Here is a 20,170-nt window from a genome sequence, read left to right as displayed (position 1 = left end):
GGTTCAAGCGATTCTTCTTCCTCAGCCTCCCAAGTAGCTGGGATTACAGGTGCCCACCACTGCACCCGGCTAATTTTTGTATTTTTTGTAGAGATGGGGTTTCGCCACATTGGCCAGGCTGGTTTCAAACTCCTGACCTTAGGTGATCCGCCCACCTCAGCCTCCCAAAGTGCTGGGATTACAGGTGTGAGCCACCGCGCCCAGCCAGGAGTGATTTTCAGTGGTGTCCTCTCCATCCCCAGCATACACCCAGCCCTGAGCGGCCGCGGCTGCCACATGCAGGCTCCAGGGCTACACTTGCTTTTCGTCCAGGGATGTCATACCCTGGAGAGTAGAATGTGAAAGGTGACCCCTGTAGGCTGCAGGGTGGCCTCTCTGAACCTTAGTGTCCCCCACCTGTAGAAGGGGCGTAACACCTTCCAGGGGGAGGGCTGAGGAGGAAATTGTCAACGGCTGAGTCTAAGGCTCACAGCCAGAGGCCAGGGTCGGATCCAGGGCTGGGCCTGGGCCTGGGCCTGGGCCTGGGAGGACAGTGTCCGCCCCTTCTCCAGCCTCCCGCCCCTGGTCAGGCCAGGACCCTCTTCAAAGCACCTTCATGCCCATCTGTTCCCAGCTGTGGGCACCACTGTCTGGCTCCATGGGACTAGATTTTATGGGAGGGGAAGGGGCTGTGGGTAGGCAGGTGCCAGGTGCTGGACCATAGATCGGCATGGTAGGAACCTGTTGCTTGGGCTGGTGGTGGGAAAGGGGCCTCTCCAAGGCAGTGGCAATTAGCCCAGCCCTATCTCTGGGCACAGAGATGAAGGGACACGTGGGCACACAGTAGGGCAAAATTGGCCAGCCTGCTCTTCCCCTCTCTGCCCGCTTTTTGCAGAAGAGTCAACAGATAGAACAGACAGAGCCAGGGAGGTGCCCATGGGGGCCCCAGTCCCCACCACTCCAGGGGGCAGTCCCTGCAAGTGACAAGGTGGGCTCAATCCCTGTGGAACAGGTCTCTGAGGACCACAGAGTGGGGCCCCAGGGAAGGCTGGGAGCCTGAGCTGAAGGCAGGCAGCAAGTAAGGGCCAAGCTGTGCCCCTGCCCAGAAGACCTTCCTGCCCCCAGAACCCCACCCTCTGCAGACAGGCCTCCCTGGGCAGCAGCCCTCCGGCTTCCGAGGCCTTCCGTGCCTCACCAGATGCCATGCTCTCAGGGACTCGTTTGCTACGCTGCCCCCTGCAGCTCTGCCCCAGAGGAGCAGGTGAAAAGCCGCGCTTGCCGAGGTGCTGCAGCGGTGGAGTTTTGGGCAGAGGGGTCGGGGGAAGAGTTTCTTACTTTTAAGATTCCCCAAATCCAAGATGAAGTCACACTGTGCTTTAGAATGGTAGATGCTCATTTATGTAAAATCATAATAAATGTTACACAAACTGTTAGAATAAAAATATACCTTTTTCGAGGGGGAGGAGCTCCCCAGCCTGCCGCTGGGTAGTGAGAGGGGGTTAGCACCATTAGGCCGTAGGGGGCGGGAGCTCCGCCACAGCCCGTGGTGGGCACTGAGGTCTGTCGGTCGGTCTGTGCATCCTGGCACCGTCAGTGGCGGGTGACCCGCTGATGGCCTCGGGAGGGGGCGCCGTGGCTGGGCGGAGAGCACGAGCGGCAGCACTGGGTGCGGACGGTGGGCAGCTGGCAGCGGCCCAGTAGGCACAGTGTCTCACAGAACCCGAAGGACAGGCGGTCCCGCTCACAGCCTGGAGTGGGGGGGGCAGAGAGGCATCAGAACCAGTGGTTTGGGGTACCCAGAACCTGGCTCCCCACCCCAACCACCTTAAGGAGGCTCCAGCAGCTCCCCACCAAGCAGAGAGCCCCGGTTTTTGGAGCGGCTCCCAAACCGGAGTTGCAGGTCTCCAACTGTTGGTGTCTCTGTCCCACCTACTCACGGCCGACCCCAGGACTCGAGAACGGGCGCTGCTGGGCTGAGGTTTCTGGAGGAAAGGTCCTGAGACCCCACTCTGACCCCCTCACATGCCTGTTAAAGAGCCTGCCCAGGGCGACGCCCTGCCATCCCATCTCCATCCTTGCTCACCCCTGGTGTTCCCCGACAGATCCTGGCACAGAACTGCGGTCCCGGGGCCTCCTGCCAACCTGCAGCGGCCTCTGCCCCCGACTCCCGCCACCGCCCCCTGCCCCAGTGCATCTGTCCTGCCAGACCTCCGTGACCACCTCCAGCCACAGGGGCTGTACACAGCCTCGGGTTCTGAGTCACAGGTCCCATCTCCCAGGCCAGCCTCCCACTTCCCAGGTGGGCCACAAAGCCTAGAGAGAGTGGGCCCTACAGGCTGTCAGCAGAAACCAGGGACTAAGCCCAGGCCCAGTGGGGAGGGAGGCCGGCTGCAGGCTGTGCTTGTCAGGGCTGAGGCTTGGCTGGGCCCTCCTGCCCCGTGGTTATCAGAGCTATTTTGGGAAGTGGCTTGTTTCCAGCCTCCTGGCCTTGCTCCTGATGCCACTGCCACTGCTGACAGCCCCCACCTGCCGCCTGGGCCCTGCTTACTCCAGCAGACCTCCCTGGGGAGGAAGAGCGGGAGGACAGCAGCCAGCCCTGTGCCAGGGACATCCCTCAGGCCCGGCAGAGGGCACGAGGCCGCAGGCAGGCTACCCCACCCCAGCTCCACGCAGAGCTCCAAAGTGCACATCTGCAGGCCTGCATCCTGGTCGCCCGGGGTGACCTCAGACAAGCTGCTTCACCTCTTGGGCCTCGGTTCCCTCCTCTGTCAACCCCACCTCCACAGCAAATGGATGTGGCCATGCTGTGTCACTGCAGCGACCGCACACTCTGGAGTTTCCCGGCTTTCCCCCTGTCCCGCCAGCTGTCCCACAGACCAGCAAAACATCCTGGGAATTCCAGGTCTCAAAGTCCAAGACACCTTCCCAGCTGCCCCTCCACTGTTCACTGGTGGCAGAAAACTCCTCACTTAGGACAGCTTCCAGTTCAGCCACCTAACCAGCCCCCATAGCCCACTCCCTGCAGCCCACTCATACCCGCCCCTGGGAGACCTTGCAAGCCCAGAGCCTCCTGGGCCATCCGTCCTTGGTTCTAGGCCCCCAGGGGCCTCAGTTCCTGTTCTCTGCCCCATCTGGTCCTCATCCCCTGAGATCATAACCACCCCACTCCCTGTGGCCAGCTCTAGCCATGAAGGCGAGAGATGTGATGCCAGAACCCAGCTCAGGCAGCACACAGGAGTGCTCTGAGATGCTGGCTGGGTGCGTGCTGAGGGCAGGCAGGACAGGGTGGGGGCACTGCCACTTGGCCTTGAGATAATGGGGTTTGTGGCAGGAAGGCCACCCCTGCCAGAGGCAGGGTAGCAAGGCATGGCAGCGAGGCATGGCAGGGGCCACTCTGAGCCCAAATGAGGGCTGCCCAGGAGCCAGCGCAGGTAGAAAAGGCTGCATTGGACAAGGGGAGAAGGCAGACTGGGGAGATTGCAGGGGGCCCCGAATGCCAGCTTGAGGGCCGTGGCTGAGGACTCTGTCCTAGGCTCAGGGGGCAGACAGCCAATAGCACAGGGGCCGCAGCTCTTCAGGCCACAGCTCCTGATTCCTTAGACTGGCAGGGTCAGCCCCAGGCCCTCTCCCTGACCTTGCAATTGGGGATGACAGTGGCTTTGGGGAAGGGGTAAAAGCCACCTTCCCTGAGCACCACCTGGATCCCCACGCAGTGCTGCGCCCTTCATGCCCAGACCTCACTTATGCAAGGATGGGGCTTGGCAGCCCCTTTATTCAGCACATGAAGGCCCTGAGAGGGAAATGGAGCCCAAGGCCACACAGCTGGTGAGGGGAGCCCAGGTGACACTCCAGGGCCACCCCATTTCCTGCCCTCAGCACTGCTGAGAGCAGCTGGGGCTGCAGGAAGTGTGTGTGAGTGTGTGTGTGTGTGTGTGTGTGTGTGTGTGTTGGAGGCGGGGGGGTGGGATATCCAGAACCACCTCTAGCTCAGGCCCTTCCACCAGGACCCAGCTGGCCAGGAAACCCCCCACCACTGGGATTAGCAGGACCCTGGAAGGGAGGCCCTTCCTGTGGTTCCATTGCTCACTCTAGGCAGTCCTCTGGCCAGGGAATGGACAGGCCAGGGCTGGGGAGGGGACAGGGACTCACCCAGGCCCAGTTTTCACACAGCTTCAGGGACATCCCTGGTCTCACTGTGGGAAGACTGAGACCCAGAGGGGAAAGAGCTTACCCAGGTTCACACAGCAAATCAGGGGCCAAGGCCACTCCCTCTACTCACCGGAGGTCAGAAAGCTGCCTGCGGGATGTTGTGTAGCTGGGACTCCTCTTGACTGACTCCCAGCACAGCCCAGCCTCCAGCATGGGATCCTGTGGCATCAGGATTTTCCAGTGGCTCATGAGCCCAGACTACAGATGGAGCCAGCCGGTGCCGTGGGTGCAATGGTTTGAAGACCCAATTTCCCCATCACCCTTCCCGCCCCACCTCACTTCAGCAGAGAGCTTGGGGTCGGGGGACTCACGGGGAGGCTCGACGGGCTCACAATCCTCGGTGCCACACAGCCGGGAGCTCACAAGGCCAGGCCTCGTGGCCACACTGGTCACTGTCTTCCTCGGGTAGCCCCGTCTGGGTGTTGACACACTTGACCAGTGTGTGACCACTGGATGCCACCACCACAGGGGCCTGAGCACTGGGGGGAGCAGGGGAGGAATGAGTGTCTCCAGGGCCAGCCCTAGCAGTGGGGGCAGGGACACCTCCTCTGGGAAGCCGTCCCTGCGCCCCGTGCCTGACTGGCCTGCCCCTGCTCCCAGCCGCCCTCTCAGTGCCTCCTGGAGGACCTGTTCCCATTCCTAGAGCCCACTTGGTGCTGGAACCCCACTCTCACTTGTGGGATTGGCTGCTGCAGAGGGAAGGGGCATGAGAACCATGGGACAGCCCTTGGGGCGGCAGGGCAGTGAGCCCCTCACACGGGACATGCCTGAGAGGCCTGGGCAGGGGCCCCGGGATGGAGCCCTGATGCAGCAGTGAGCAGAGACGTGGGCGAGACACCGCTGTGCCCGAGGGACAGGGCAGAGGACCTGCCGCAGCCCATGGGCAGGAGGGGTGGAGACAATTTCACAGCTGGGGCCCAGCCCGCCAGGCTTTGTTGTTAACAGGTGCACGTCTGAAAGCCCTAAACATGTGCTGAGTCTGTGCCAGTGTCGTGCTGTGCCCGGCCCTGTGCTTTGTTGCGTTCCTCCATTTAATCCTCCTGACCCTCCTCTCCCAAAGCGTCCCAATTTTACAGATGAGAAAACTGACCCAGCAAAGCAAAGCAACCTGCCCAGAGTCACTCAGCAGCCAGTCGGACAAAGACTCAAACGCTGGCCCAGCTGACTCCCGGACCCAGCTCAGGGCCCAAATCTGACATTTCTGAACCCCTCAGTTGCAAACAGGCCCAGCAGAAGGTGTCCTGCCCATCCGAGGCCCCTCTTCTGCCCCCTTCTGCCGCTGGCCTTTGCTGGGCTCCCTGATCTCCCCAAGCTCATCATTCCTGCCTCAGACTTCACACCTGCTGTCCCCTCGATCCCTGTCCTTGGCATCACTGACTCCTCCCTCGGGTCTCGACCCCAGACGCCTCCTCGGAAGGCCTTCCCTGACATCACAGCACACGTGCCCTTTCCTTGTCTGTTTCTCCCTGTCAGGTGTGAGCACCAGCATGGCAGGGCTTCGTCCACTGACTGCTGCATGTGCAGGGGCCACAGAGAGCCTGGCTCACAGCACACACTCCACAGCTCCTTCACCCAACCCAGGACTGACCAGGCGCTACCAAGCACTTGCTCCCTGCTCCCCCCCGCAGCCTGGCTCACCTGGCCCCAGGGCCCCACCACCCACTGTGTGCAGGGGTGGGTGTTGCAGGGCCGGGTGGTGTTGGGTCTCAGTGCCTCCTCGCAGAGGTCTGGCTCTGGGCAGGTCACCAGACGCTGCTGCTCACCACCGCCACAGGCCTCGGAGCACTGGGTGGGCAGGGAAGGAGTCAGGGCACAGCCAGGGTCTGAGGGTGTCCCCTCCCCCCAACTCAACGCCCAGGCCTCACCTCCCTCCAGGAAGACATGTACCAGCTGAGGCAGGGCTGGGCCCCGCAGGGCCAGTGCACAGGCAGCTTGGCAGGTCCAGGCTGACAACGGAAGGGCCACAGTGGCCGGAGGTCCCACGTGTCCACATGCTGCATGTCCCACACTGAGGAACCTCTGCCACAGCTGTGGGAGCACTGGGGACCGAGAGACTTGTGTGGACACATCCCCACGTGCAGGCCCACAGGCATGACCCCGTGAGGCGTGTGGCAGGAAAGGCATCAGACCCACGCCCCAGCCGGGGGCAAATCCCTGAAGAGCCCCAGCGAGAGGCCAAGGCTGGCAGGCCCCAGGCAAAAGGTGGCATGGCCAGGGGCTGCCATGGGCTGGGACAGACAGAGAAAGGGAGGAACAAGTCCAGGTGGGGTCAAAGATACAGAGGAAAGGAGACAGGTCAAGCCAAAGATGAGATGACTCCCAAGAGATTCGGAATCCGGTGCGATCAGGCATGTAGACATGCAGCCTGGAGCCCTCCCCTTCCCTGCCGCTCTCGGAACACAGGCCGTGGGGAACCAGGGCTCCACCCCATGCCCTGGGGATGCCTGTCCTGGCTCCATCCTCATGCACCTTACTCCAGTTGCCTGAGTGCCAGGTGGCACAGGGCCACAGGTGGCAGCGGCGGGCAGGCTGGGGCCGGCCAGCAGGGTCGCAGTCCTCATCCCGGCTGGAGCTACAGCGCACCGGCCTCCAGAGGGCACCCAGGCCACAGGTGGTGGAGCACTACGGGGCACAGACCCGTGAAAGCCAGGCAGATCCCATCCTCGCCAGGCCTCCACAGCCAGGAAACTACCCACCTAGGCTAGCAAGACCTCAGCAAGACAGGGGCCCTCTTCTGGGCCTCAGTTTCCTTATTTGCAAAATAGGCTCCTCCACCCACCTCCCAGGAAGACCATGAGAATGAAAAGTCAAATCCCCCCAGCAACCAGCCGTCCCTGCTCACATGGGACAAAGGGCCTGTGTTCCAGTGTCATTGGTGCAGAGGTTCGGGGGAGGAGACCCTGTGGGCACCCCTGACCAGCTATCCTGACCAGCCTCGTCGCTTCCCAGAGGCACCAGGGAAGGAAGGCTGGGTCCTGGTACCAGCAGCCAAATCGCTGGCTATCCCCGCGCAAAACAAGCCCTGTGGGCTTCAGCCTGCCCCTTCCCACCCCAAAATTAGGAATCTGAGCAGAAGCTTGCTTCTCCTGCAGCGACCATCTGGGGACCCAGGGAGGGGGCACTAGCCAGCTTCTTTCATGCAGCTCAGACGTCTGCAGGTCACTGCCAAAGGAGGGTGGAGCCACTGAGGGCAGAGCCAGGTAGCAGTGGGCTGAGTCCAGCCTGGAGGAGCCAGGCAGAGCCTCAGGGAAGCTGCTGCCTGTTGGGCAGGACTGGGCCTGGCGGCCACACAGGGACCCTCCCCACTGCGCAGCTGTCTGAGCCAGTTCCATCCTGGGGCATGCTGTGCTGCCAGAGTGTGCCTACCCCTGCCTTCCCTGAGGCCCCCTGTGCTGCCCAGGAATGGGCCCCAGGTCCCCTCATTCCCCTAATCCTGGGAACCCCCGCCCCAAGGAAGGCGAGACAGACGGCGCCTGTGTCCCACTCTGCTCATTTTCAGATGAGGAAACAGCCACCAAGGTCCCGCGCAAACTCCCTGCCCGCCCAGCCCACACCACTTGCCTCGCTCCAGTTTCCCACTTGTCAGCTGGCATTCCTGACAACCAACGGGTCCGCGGGGGGCCCCGCTTCAGCCAGGCTAGGAGCCAGCGGCTGGGTCTCAGGGACTCTGTGGCTGTTGGCAGGGCTGTCCCAAGCTGGCGTGGACAGCAGCCTAGAGCTCAGGGGCACCTCAGGGCTGAGGGACTCAGGCTGACCCTTGGGTCCTGGGTTCAGGGCAGGCTCAGGCGTGTGCCCGAGGCCAGTCAGGGTTGTGGGGAGGAAGGTCCCCCACACTGCCACAGTCTGAAGGTCCCATAAGCCTGGTCCTGGGGTTGGGAAGGTGGGAGTCCCCGGCTCCAGGGGACTGTCCTTGCCCTTCATCTCTGGCAGAGGGGCTATGGGAGGAGGAGGGAGAGAAGCCACCCCAACAGTGGGCCACAGTTCACTATCCACAGGCCCCAGGCCACCCTCCAGAGCTGACTCCCAGGCTACTGTCCCTCCTGTCCACAGCTCCGCCACGTCAGGACTAGGAGAGGAGTGGGTGCTGCTGACCGGGTACAAAGTGGGCAGCGTGGGGCTGGGTCTCGGGGGCAGGTGGGGTGCTCCGCAGCCCTCGGGTTCCTCATCATTGGAAAACCTCATTGGTCCTGTCCTGCCATGGAGAGGGCAGCTGGCTCTGGCTGTCCTTGCCAACTGGGAAATCATTTTGGCTCTCAGGGGCAGCAGGCGTCTGCAGGCCATCAGTGGAAACCCTGGGCCAGGGCAGGCTGGGGAGCCCAAGATCTGGGGCCCCTATGGGGGTGTCTTCCTCAGGCAGGAAATTGATCAAAGGGTTCCCAGGGGTCTGCTCTGAGGGTGGGGGTGGGGAGCAGCCGGCCTGGCTAGGCCAAGGGCTCGGGGACCAAGGTCCCGGTGCCCCTTCCTCCTTGGCTGCAGGAGGCTCTGTGGCAGGCACGGGGCTACCCGTGGAGGGCACAGCAGGACGGCTGTGTGGTGGGGGCGTCCGATCCCCTGTCCCCGCCAGGTCTAGATTGGGCTCCTCAGAGGGCCCGTAGGACAGATCCTCGTGGAAGCTGATGAAATTGTAGTCGTAGTAGAAGTCGTCCACAAACACGGGCCCCGGCAGGTCCAGCTCTGGAACCTCCTCCTCAATGGCGTTGCCCATGGTGCCTGGCTTGGGTGATGAGGCGGGTGAAGGGCGTGGGGCCAGGTGGCGCGGGATGAAGTCAGCCTCATTGAAGAGCTCGTGGCTGGAGGAGCCGCTGCCTCAGCCTTCAGGGCCCAGTGTGTCCAGGGGCCACCGACAGGGTGGCAGAGAGCAGGTGACTTCGCTGGCTGGCTGCTGGGCCTCGTCACAGGGGACACCGGTGTCACTGATGCAGAGGACATTTCGGTGCTGAGTCCCTTCCTCATATGTCACTGAGCACTGCGGGGAAGCCAGGGTGAGGGGCTTAGCCTGGGAGGCAGGCTGCCAGGGGACACTGGGGCAAGGCTGGGTAACCTGTCCACTGCCTGATGTCAGAGTGGCAGAGACCCCAGCCAGCCCTCTCTGGCCCTTCCCAGCTCAAGGCCATGACTGTGGCCATGCTTGCCAGGGGCTTCCTGATCCCTGAGGCTTTAGAGTCAGGGGCTGGACCCTGGAATGCCCAGGTTCCCTCCCACCCACAAGGTCTCCAGGAAGGCTGTCTGCCTCCCCGTAGCTGAAGACCAAGGGTGGAGCTGGAGGCGGGCCCCCTCCCATCCCACACTCACCTGAGACCAGTTCCCCACAGCCTAGGTGGCTGGACAGGGCACATGGTGGTTGCAAGGGGTTTCAGTAGGGGGCCAGGGAAGGTGTTCACAGGCGGGTGGCTTCAGGGCGCTCTGCTCATCCAGCCCCACGCTGCAGATGCAGAGCACAGCCTGGCAGGAGAGGTCCCCAGGCCCGCAGGAGCTGGAGCACAGCTGCCACTCACCTGCCCACCACCTGCTGAGGGCACACAGGTCTCATCAGTATGGCATCAGACAGGTGGCATTGGCAGGCTCACCAGCAGGGAGGGCCAGGCTGGGTTTCCAGGACCTCGGGGTTTGGACAGTGCCAGAAGCCAGTGGATGATTCTCCAGAGCTCCAAGCTCAGGTAAGTGTCCTGCCCTCAAAGTCTGGTGACAAGGCACAGCCCCTCCACTCCTGCCACCCTCCCCTCAGGGAAACTGAGCATGACCTGAGGCCTATTTCCACATCCAGGGACCCCAAGAGGAGGACCATACGTGTCCAGGCTGGCCCAGGCTGGGGTGAGGGGTGACCGGGGGTTGGGGCTTCAGCCTTGGGAAGAGAATGAAAGCCCGGCTCCCTCTGCTCCTCCCCAGGGCCTCCGGGGACCCAGATGTAGGGGCCTGTGGCAGACCCAGGATGCCTGGGGGTGGGGAGTTGGTGGGGGATGGGGGCGGGCTCACCTGGCAGGGCAGGGCTGCTGGCTGCACTTCCTCTGGCAGTCATCGGGCCGGCCCAGGGGGTCACAGTGCTCCTCGTCCACGGGCCCTGCCTGCCGCTCCGAGCAGTACACACTCTGCCTCTGCACACCTAGGGGCCATGGCGCTCAGCCTGGGACTGGCACCCAGGTGCCCACCGCCCAAGACCCAAAGACACCCTCTCTGCCAGAACCCTCCCAGAACAGCGCCTTACTGCCCATGTCAGGATGCCTTACTGCCCATGTCAGGATGAAGGCAGACCTCCACCGTCACCTCCTTGCTGTCCTCCTGGTTCTCACCCACCCCCTCTCCTATGTAGCTTCCCCTCTGACTGCCCCTGGAGGGGTGGCAGAGTGTGGAGGTTTAGTGGGTTGGGTGCCCAGACCCTCTGCAACCTAGCTGAGATGCCTGGGCAGCTCATTTGGCCTCTCTGAACCTCAGCGTCCTCCTCTGTGAAGTGGGAGCGACAATCCTGCCTCCTCCATGTCCTGGAGGGAGGACTGCATGTGTTCTTGCATGTGCAGGCTCGGCCCGTGCCCGGCACATCCTAAGAACTCGATCCATGCCAGCTGCTGCTAGCATGCAAACCCAGCCGTGGCTCCTGCCACCTTCCCCTCAGGGAAACTGAACGCGACCTGAGGCCTATTTCCACAGCCAGGGACCCAACGAGGAGGACCATAAGTGTCCAGGGTGGCCCAGGCTGGAGTGAGGGGTGACCGGGGGCTGGGGCTTCAGCCTTGGGAAGAGAATGAAAGACCAGCTCCCTCTGCTCCTTCCTGGGGTTGGCTTGGGTGATGAGGCGGGTGAAGGGCACGCGGCCAGGTGGCGCAGGATGAAGTCAGCCTCATTGAAGAGCTCATGGCTGGAGGAGCCGCTGCCTGAGCCTTCAGGGCCCAGTGTGTCCAGGGGCCACTGACACACGGTCCCACCATCCACACCCTTCCCAATGGCTCAGAGAATGTCTGGACAAGAAATGGGGCATCAATGGACAGCCCCTGCTCTCCATCCCCACACCAGCCTTGGCACTGCTCCAGTCCTTTACATCCTCTGCCACTGTCCAACCTGGGGACTTTGCACAGCCACGTTCCTCACCTTGGACACTCACTTCCATACTGCCTGTTGAGGCCCAGCTGCAGGACCCCATCTGCTGGTGGCTCTGCCTTCTCTGCTCCACCCCCTGCCCCGTGGTCCCGAGAGTAAGTTGTCCCTCCCCTGAGCTGCCAGTCCCACATCCATCCCCCTCTTTCCTCACCAACAGAGTCTGATTTTATTCAAGGCAGCAGTGGGACCTGCTGAAAACACACCCCACTGCCGCTCCCTTGCAACTAGGGGGGTCTGGGACACAGTCCTGGCTCAGGAGAAAAAGGCCCAAGTCCCTCGCTGGGAGTCAGCCCTTTCCTCTCTCCTACTTCTTGCCTAGAACACTGCAAGAGCCCTGGAAGGGAGGACACCATCTGTGGCAAGCAGGAGTGGAGGGGAGGCTGCTATGGCAAGGATGGTGTGGCTGAGGGCCAGTCAGCTCCAGGTCCCGCCAGCTTGGATTGTGCACCTGGGACTTCCTGCCTGAGACAAAGAACCCCTGTCTGTTCCAGCCACCACAGGGCACTTGCCTCTGCAGACGCTCCTAAGTGGTCCACCTGCAAAGCAGCCAATTTGCTGAAAGACAATTCCCCAAATGTCTAGTGCTGCAAATGTATTTGTTGGTTTTCACATTTGTCCAATTAAAGACACCTGTATTAGGCCAGGCACAGTGGCTCACGCCTGTAATCCCAGCACTATGGGAGGCCAAGGCGGGCGAATCACCTGAGGTCAGCAGTTCAAGACCAGCCTGGCCAACATGGTGAAACCCCATCTCTACCACTAATAAAAAATTAGCCAGGCATGGTGGTGCGTGCCTGTAAATCCCAGCTACTCGGGAGGCTGAGGAAGGAGAATTGCTGGAACCTGGGAGGCGGAGGCTGCAGTGAGCCGAGATCGCGCCACTGCACTCCAGCCTGGGCGACAGAGTGAGACTCCATCTCAAATAAAACAAAATAAAACAAAATAAAATAAAATAAAATAAAGACAGCTGTATTAGATAAAATGGGTTTCCTAGCTTTGGAAGGTATCTGCCCAGTTCTCCATTTTCACTTTGTCATCATAATAGCATTTGAAGGAATGCTCAAATGTCTGTATCTCAGATTCCCGATTCTGAGACCCTGAGGATACTGAGTGTCAACGATGGGAAGACTGAGGGGGAAAGGGGAGGACTAAGAGACAAAGCGGGAGACTGAGGTGTGGGGAGATCGAGGAACAGCAGGGCAGACCGAGCAGGGGGAGGAAGACCAAGGGGCGTCGGGTGGGGACTGGGGGGCTGGGGGGAGACCAAGGAATGGCGGGGGAGACCGAGCCGGGGGAGGAAGACTGAGGGGCGTGGCGGGGGTACTGGAGGGCCGGAGGGAAACTGAGGGATAGTGGGGGGAGACCGAGGGGTATGGGGGGAGACTGAGAGGCATGGGGGGAGACTGAGGAGTATGGGAGGAGACGGAGGGGCAGAGGGGAGACTGAGGAGCAGTGGGGAGGAGACAAAGAGACAGAGAGGGGAGACTGAGGAGCATGGGGGGAGACTGAGGGAAATATGGGGAGGAAGAGTCGGAGTTAATGAAATTGCCCTACTTTTCATAAACAGTTCAGGGAAATAAGTCAGTGTAGTGAGGGGCCACTGGACTGGTCTCCGGGACGCAGCAGAAATGCAGGCACAAAACCTGCCGGAGCTGAGCAAGGACAAAATCAAGGGGGAGCTGTGTCCACTGGAGGGAGAACGCCAAGAGCTGCAGCACACTGAGCACACGCCGCGAGCCAGCACCCACCTGCCTCATCCATTTACCCTCCCAGTGGGCCTGGGGCATGGGGCGGTTGCTAGCCTCATCTCACAGATGGGGAACTGAGGCTCAGAGAAGCAAACTTCTAAACCCATGGTGGCCCAGCAGTGAGCTGGGAGCTGAAGCCAGTGTCCCTGTCCAGAGATGAAGCCCCTGCTGGTGGGGCTGTGCCTGCCCCACTTCTCACCTCTGCCGCAGGTGACTGTACACTTGGTCCAGGGCCCATAGTGCCAGGAGAACTCGGGCGGCGGGACCTCGCCGTGGCCACCTGCCTCCCCGTGGATGGTGTACTCATAGTGCACCCCAGGGTTGCTCTCCTGGAACAGCAGCTGGGTGGGCAGGCGGGGGCCCGTCAGCACGAGGTGTCTTCTCCATCCACCCAGTCTTAAAGGAGCTGACCCCAGCCACCTCTGTGAACTGCAGTTACACAGTTGGGCCATTTTAAAGATGGGGAAACCGAGGTAGAGGCCTCAGCAGGAGGGTCTGGCTCAGAGCCAGGCTCTGTGACTAACCCAGGGCTCACTCCTCCAGGACGAGACCTACCATGGGAGGTGCTGGGCCTGGGGACTCCGCCTCTGCTCCCCCCGCCTGGGCCTCGGGAGGCAGGCACCTGGATCCAGACAGGCTCCTTGGTGGGACCCGGGGACGTGAGGTTCTCCCAGATGCCCCTGCGTGCGTATGTGACGGTGGTCCCTGCCACCTGGTAGTCCCCGTTCTACTGGATGGTCCAGCCACCATTGAGGAAGTACTTCTCCGGGTCCTCGCTCTGCAGTGCCAGGAAGTTGGCAGCCTCAGCCAGCTCCTGGATGCGGACCTCACGTGTGCTGGCTGGGATCAGCCCCACGTCCACATACCCTGTCAGGCAAGGGTTGTGCCCAGGGTGAGAAGCTTGCTTATCCCCACCTGCTCCCCTCACATCTCTCCCCACTTGCCTCCGCCTGCTGATGCCAAAGATTTCGCCATTAGCTTTAAAGTCTGAGCTCCCCAAATTGCTCGGATCGGTCATGGGTCACCAAAACCTTGCGGAGGTGCCATAAATCCTGACCCCGTGGCCATGCCCCGTCACTCCTCTCTTGGGGACCTAAACTGGTCTCATCATAAGGCTGGATCCATCCCCTACTCTAAGGGCCGGCTGGCATTCTCTTTCTAAAAAAAACCAAAGTGCCCAGGCCTTTCTCCTGGGACACCCTCCTCATCCCCACGTGGCCTGCTTTTATTCATTCACTTCCATCACACCCATCACGTGCCGGGCACTACTCTCAGCACTTCACATGTGTAAGCTCATGGGTAACGGCCCTATAGCATGGTACTATTGTTATCCCCATTTTACAGATGAGCAAAGTGAGGCAGACAGGAAGAGTAACGTGCACGAGCGTCCTGCTGCAATATAAGCAGCCTCCAGGGCCAGTGCTTTATCCACCACACTGCACTGCATCTCTGGGATGAAATCTAAGCTTCTCAGCCTGGCACTCAAGGCCCCATAGCTGGCCCTGCCTTCCCTTCTTGCCTCCAGGGCTCTGGCGCAAGCTCTTTCCTCCATTTGGAATGCCCATTCCATCTCTTCTGAGTTTTATGATTCAGCTCAACTTCCGCCTCCTACAGGAAACCTTCCCTGACTTCCCCAGGCCAGGACCTTCTTCCTCAGTGCTCCCACAGCCCTCTGGGCCTCCCTCCACTGCACTGATCACACCAGAAGGTTCTGTTCCCCTTCAGGACTGAGTGCTTCACCTGCATGTCCTCATCACCTAGCACACAGTCAGTACTTCAGCAACATGTGCAAAACAGACCAGAGGTGAGGGCATGGAGCTGGGGTCTCAGAAGATTCAGGAGGAGACGACCATTCTTTGAAAGGCCCAGGGACCACACACAAGTTGGGGTGGCCCTGCCTGGGGTCTCTGGGACAGGAAGACTCCCCATGGGGACAGGTCTCTGCATGTGGGCCAGGGGTCCCCTGACTCCTGCAAGAATCCACCCCAGCAAGCCCTCCCTGCTTAGCCATTTCTAGGCTGGGTGGGGGCCACGAGGCCAAGGACAGGGGCCCGGGGGAGATGGGGAAGGGGCCACCAGGTGAAGAGCACACCCCTCCCCACAGTGGTCCCACCGCATACCCAGGCCCTCGGCCTCCTCGAAGGTCCTACTCACGGTGTGGCAGGTGGAGCCGTTGCCGTGGCACACGCCACAATGGTCCTCCATAGCGCCAGAGTCAATCTCAAAGTCACAGCCCCACGTTCTGCAACACACGAGGAGGGGAGGCCCCTGGTGCTGGCGGCCAGCCCTCTGTGGCCCCAGCACCGGAAGCCAGCCAGGGTCAGGAGAAGAAAGCTGGGAGTGGGGGTTGGGAGGCCTCTCTCTGGCCCTGCCCCACCCCAGCTGTGCCTCTGACCCAGGTGAACTTCTCTACCTCCCTGAGCCTCAGTTTCCTCAGATGTGAGACAGGGAGACCCACCCCTCCCTTAAAGGCATGTCATGAGCATCACAAGAGACAAGAGAAGGGAAGAGTTCTGCAAAGCCTGCGGGCAGGCAGGGGATCTGACACGCCACGGGCTCCTGAGCAGCGCGTGCAGGGAATTTCAACGTCAAAGGCACTGGGGGTTGGCACCTCCCTCCTGGTCCTCCTCGGAGCCCAGGCCTTGATACCCCAGTGGTTTAGAGGGCAAGAAGCAAGGACAAGTAGGTGGCTGGAGACATGGGCAAAGAGGAGAGGCCATCGTTGTTATTAAAAATAAGAATATAAATTGTTACCAAACACTGAGGGCTACTCTTCGGGGCTCAGAGCCCTTCATGTCACCTGTGCCACCTCATTTAACCCCTCTATCAGGGAGCAAACCACTGCCTGGGGTCAGCCAGCCAGCAAGAGGTCAAGCCACTGCCTGGGCTCCGGTTTCCTGGCTGGGGCGGTGCTGGTGCAGGCATCCAAGGAGACGCAGTGGGGCGAGGCCTGACTGGGGGGGGTCCCCAGTGCCAGGAGGCGTGGTAGGGGCTTTGCCTTAGAGGTCATAGAGGGTAGGGGCTGGGAAGCCCGATGGTAGAGCATGGGGAGGGTGGCCCGAGGAGGACCAGGAGAGAACCTGGGGCCCGCCAGTGGGGCTGGGGGCAGGCAGTGCTGGGAGAGCCTCTTCCTAACCAGGCACACCTTACAGATGCCGTTGATGCAGAGGTCCCGGCTGGCTCGGACCTGGTAGCAGGGGGTGCCATCAACCACGGCGTCCCGCAGCTTCTCGGCAAAGTACTCATTCGCGGGCCGGCAGTGCAGCTCACAGGGGTTCACTGGGGGCCCAAGTAGAAGAGTCACAGCAACAGCTGGAGCAGGAGTATGGAGGCCACCAGGAAGACCCCTCCGTGACACACATCCATGGCAGGCTGGAGGCTCCCAAGCAGCACAAACATGCTGGAGGCTCCGGCTGGGCTGGTAGCTATCTGCAAGGCTGCAGACTGGGGAGCTAGGGGCGAGCAGCAGCCCCAGGGGACAGTGGGAGTGGCCCAGGCTTGGGGTGGAGACTGGGTCTCCTGCTTGCATCACAGGGTAACCTTGGACCCACACCCCGCTCGCCGCCCTCTGAGTCTCAATGTTTCCATGGGAGGCAGCACTCACCGTCATTGACCATGGGCACCCATGTGTGCAGCTGGCCCTTGTAGAGCATAGCGTCAAAGTGGCTGCACTGGACGTGGCGGAAGGAGGGGTGGCCAGCGGGGCAGGCCTGCAGGTTGCAGAGGCGGAAGCGCTTCCGCTTACCCACACAGTATCTGCCTTTGTATTTGGGCCTGTGGGGAGAACCGGGGTGGACCCCAGTGAGGGCCCAGTGAGTGCTACTGCATGGCCACAGCCCAGAGCAAGCAGCTTCCTCCTGCACCCACACCCCAAGATCCCTGCTGCCCAGCTTTGTGCACGCTGCTCCCCTCCCTTGGGTTGCCCACCCTGTGGCCCAGACACACCCTCCCTGTCTGTAAGGACCTGTGGGGAGGTGGCAGCAGGAAGCCTGAGCTCTGCCCCCAACCTGCTGTGTGATCGTGGACAAGTCTTCGGCCACCCTCTGGGCCTCAGTTTCCTCATGTATAAAGTGGGGTTGGGGCTGCCCCTGCAGAGGGCTGTTGAGAAGCTGGGACAAGCTGCAGGCATCACTGGCACTGGCTGGAGGGACTACTCCGAGTCTCCAGCCCATGACACCAGCATCCTAACGAGCCCTTGAGTCCTCAGCCTTCCTCCTGGTGGCAGTACCCCCAGCCTGGGTCTAAAGGAAGCGCCCAGAGCCCCAGCCAGCTGAAAGGTCTGACGGAGCACAGCTCCTGAAATCCTCCACATTTAGGCCAGGGTCGCTGGCCCCCACCCAGCTCAGACCTGGAGGCCAGGAGGCAGGGAGGGGCACAGGCCAGTCTTGGGTAAGCGCAGGGCCCTGGGTGGGGCTGGCTGTGAACCCCATGCCTGCCCCGGGTGGCCTCCTGAAGTGAAGATCAGCCGGGCAGTGCCTCGGTCTACAGTACCACTGGCCTCTGCTTCTCACCAGATCTTCACACCCCCTGCGCCCTCCCATTTAGATGGGGAAACAGAGATCCAGAGAGGTGAAGTCACTCACCTCAGGCCACCCCTTCAGTGCTGTCCCATCCTCCCAGCTGCTCCATCTCATCTCAGACCCTTGTTGTGCCTCTGAGGCCACCAAGCCCCTCCTGCTGAGTGCCCACTACAGATGAGCTGCAGGGCTGAGGGGATGGCCTGCATAAACTGCATTTGCCCCTGACTACAACTTTACTGGATGGGCACTGCTATTATACAGGTGGGGAAATGGAGGCCCAGAGAAGGGGTGAAGAGGGGATTCGAACCCTGAGCCATCTAAGGTCCAGGGCCCATGCTCTTCCCCACTGCCCTCTCCTGCCTCCTTCCAGCCAGCAGCTGCTTTGCCACGTGGCCTCTGCTGAGTCTCTCCAGTCTCTGGGCCTCAGTGTCCCCCTCTCTGCAAAGGGGTCGGCAGTGGGGACCCTGTCAGCCCTCAGAACACTCCTTGAAAGTGACTCAAGGTGGCCTGGACACTCAGACTGACCATTATGAGGACACTTCTAAGAGCCAGGGGCTGGGACAGAGCCAAGCTCCTGCAATCGGCTGACTGCCTGGGTCCCTCTGTCCCATTGCCCAGGGCACCCTGGGCCCCACACTCACATAGGCTGCAGGCACTGCTGCTTGGCTCTCTGTATGCCCACGCCACAGCTCCGTGAGCAGATGGACCAGGCGCTCCAGCCAGACCAGCCACCATCCATGGCCTCGGGCTGGAAGCCCACAGGTATGCACTCCCCACTGAGACACCACTACCGAGACAGACGGAGGTAGAGCCACCCCACCCCCAAGCCTATCAGTCATCCTCACCCTAGTGAGAACAAGGTGGGTGGGAAGGCTGCGAAAGGCACAGAGGGGAAGGGTGGAAGGTGAGAGAGGCCCCCTCGCAATCATCACAATCATCTGTGACCCAGGCCACATGGAGGCGCTGAGCAGGGAGTAAAACAGCCCACGTGCTGACTCAGCTGAAGACACCCTGTAGAATCATGGAATCAAGCCCTGGCCCCAATGCCTCCACTTCGCAGACGGGGGCTTGGGCTGCAGAGAGCATGGGGCTCTCTGTGAGCCGGGGCTGACTCCAGGGCCCGGTCACAGCAGGAGGTCTGGCCTCTCACACATCCACTGCCGGGACTGGGAACATCACCTACCTTATTCTCCCCACACCGGGTGCCGTCCACGGCTGCATCCAGCTTGGAGTGACAGGTGGTCCCCACAGAGCACCAGAGTGTGTGGCAGACATTCTGCGAGGAGGAGGGCATGGGCCATAGCCTCACCCCCTCCCCAGTGCCGCCACCCACCCTGCCGCCCCCCCGTCCCCAAGGGTCCCTGGGCACCCCTCCACATGGCAGGGGCCCACAGACCCCCAGAGGTCCCTTCTTGTGTGTCTGCTCCCACCTTCCTCCCCAGACCACGTGGTGGTGTGGGGCGCCCGGGGCTGCACTGCTCAGAGCGGTCCCCAGCTGTCCACACCTCTCCCGGCCCAGCCCCTCCTCTGGAAATGCTCCTGTTAGAAGATCACTTCAGGCAATCTTCGCCAGGATAAATAGACCCTCCCCACAGGGGTTCCTTTTCCCTCTTATGAGCCAGCTCCAGAGAGGCGAAGGGACTTGCCCGAAGGGTCACAGTCGGTCCACGGTTGACCCAGAATTCAGAGCTGGGTCTGTGGCCGCCCATCCCTGGCCTCTCCCACAGGCCACTTGACGTCTCACAGTGTCACTCAGGGGCGTAGCCCAGCCCAGACGAGGTTGCTCCCAGGCTGGCATCCACAGGCTGGTGAAAGCTGTCCCCTAAGCCCTCCTGCCAGGTCCCCACACCCCCACACCCACACCAGCCCCACTCACATCCATGTCCTCGCAGAAGGCAGAGTAGGCCCCGTACTGGAGGCGGCACTGGTGGCTCACATCATAGAGGACCCCAGGCAGCATTGATGGGAAGTCAATGATGTCCTTGGCAGGCGGGTCATCCAGGCACAGGCTCCACACATGGCTAGAGATGGGACGGGAGGATGGAGGGGGGCGCAGCCTGTGAGACCCATCGGAGAAGCCTCGGTGGGGCCAGGAGAGGAGGAGAGGTGGGAGGGGGCACAGAGCCCTACAACTGTGGGAAACTCCAGCCTCCCCACTCGGCTCAGCCGATCCTCCACCTGCAGCCAGTAGCACAGGCCCTCCCAGCCTCTCTCATCTCACCTCCTGGGCACTCCAGCTGGCTAAACAACCCCAACCCCAATCCCAGGCCTCTGCACACGCTGCCAGGGCCCTTCCCTCAGAAGGCCTCCTGGACCGCCAAACCCTCATGTGGCCCTGCTCTCCGACCCTGCAGCCTCCGTGTCTGAGCCCAGACCCTGGAGCCAGGCCCGACAAGGATCCGGAGAACATCACATCACAGTTGACACAACAGAGCCTCTGACGGCCCCACCCAGGCAGAGACCTCGGGTCATCTGTGGAAGGGCAAGGTCTGGAAAGCAGCCCCTCCCCTGGGAGAGAGCCTAGGGCATCCGTGCCTGTCCCCTGTTTCCCCCACTCCCCGACAGGGCTGGCCTCTAGCCTCTGTCATACCCTATCTACTCCTGCCTTCCTCCAGCTGGCATTCC

At 61.6% G+C, this 20,170-nt stretch overlaps 1 protein-coding gene across 1 annotated transcript; it reads right to left on the bottom strand.

Annotated features, from left to right (window-relative positions):
- Positions 1-1,430: 1,430 nt before the first annotated feature.
- Positions 1,431-19,505, bottom strand: LOC112207685 (A disintegrin and metalloproteinase with thrombospondin motifs 7-like). Its single transcript, XM_063794433.1, is given in 19 exon segments — positions 1,431-1,727; positions 4,500-4,551; positions 4,553-4,636; positions 4,638-4,667; positions 5,827-5,973; positions 6,054-6,227; positions 6,658-6,810; positions 7,750-8,359; positions 8,361-9,154; positions 9,481-9,694; positions 10,162-10,288; positions 13,225-13,366; positions 13,648-13,892; positions 15,146-15,267; positions 16,169-16,304; positions 16,630-16,799; positions 18,187-18,332; positions 18,729-18,821; positions 19,422-19,505. Coding segments are annotated over 19 exon segments (3,681 nt in total). The 3' UTR covers positions 1,431-1,569.
- Positions 19,506-20,170: the final 665 nt, after the last annotated feature.

The sequence above is a fragment of the Pan troglodytes genome, chromosome 16 (assembly GCF_028858775.2).
Source record: "Pan troglodytes isolate AG18354 chromosome 16, NHGRI_mPanTro3-v2.0_pri, whole genome shotgun sequence".
NCBI classification, from domain to species: Eukaryota; Metazoa; Chordata; class Mammalia; order Primates; family Hominidae; genus Pan; species Pan troglodytes.
This window is presented reverse-complemented; position numbering and strand designations above follow the sequence as displayed.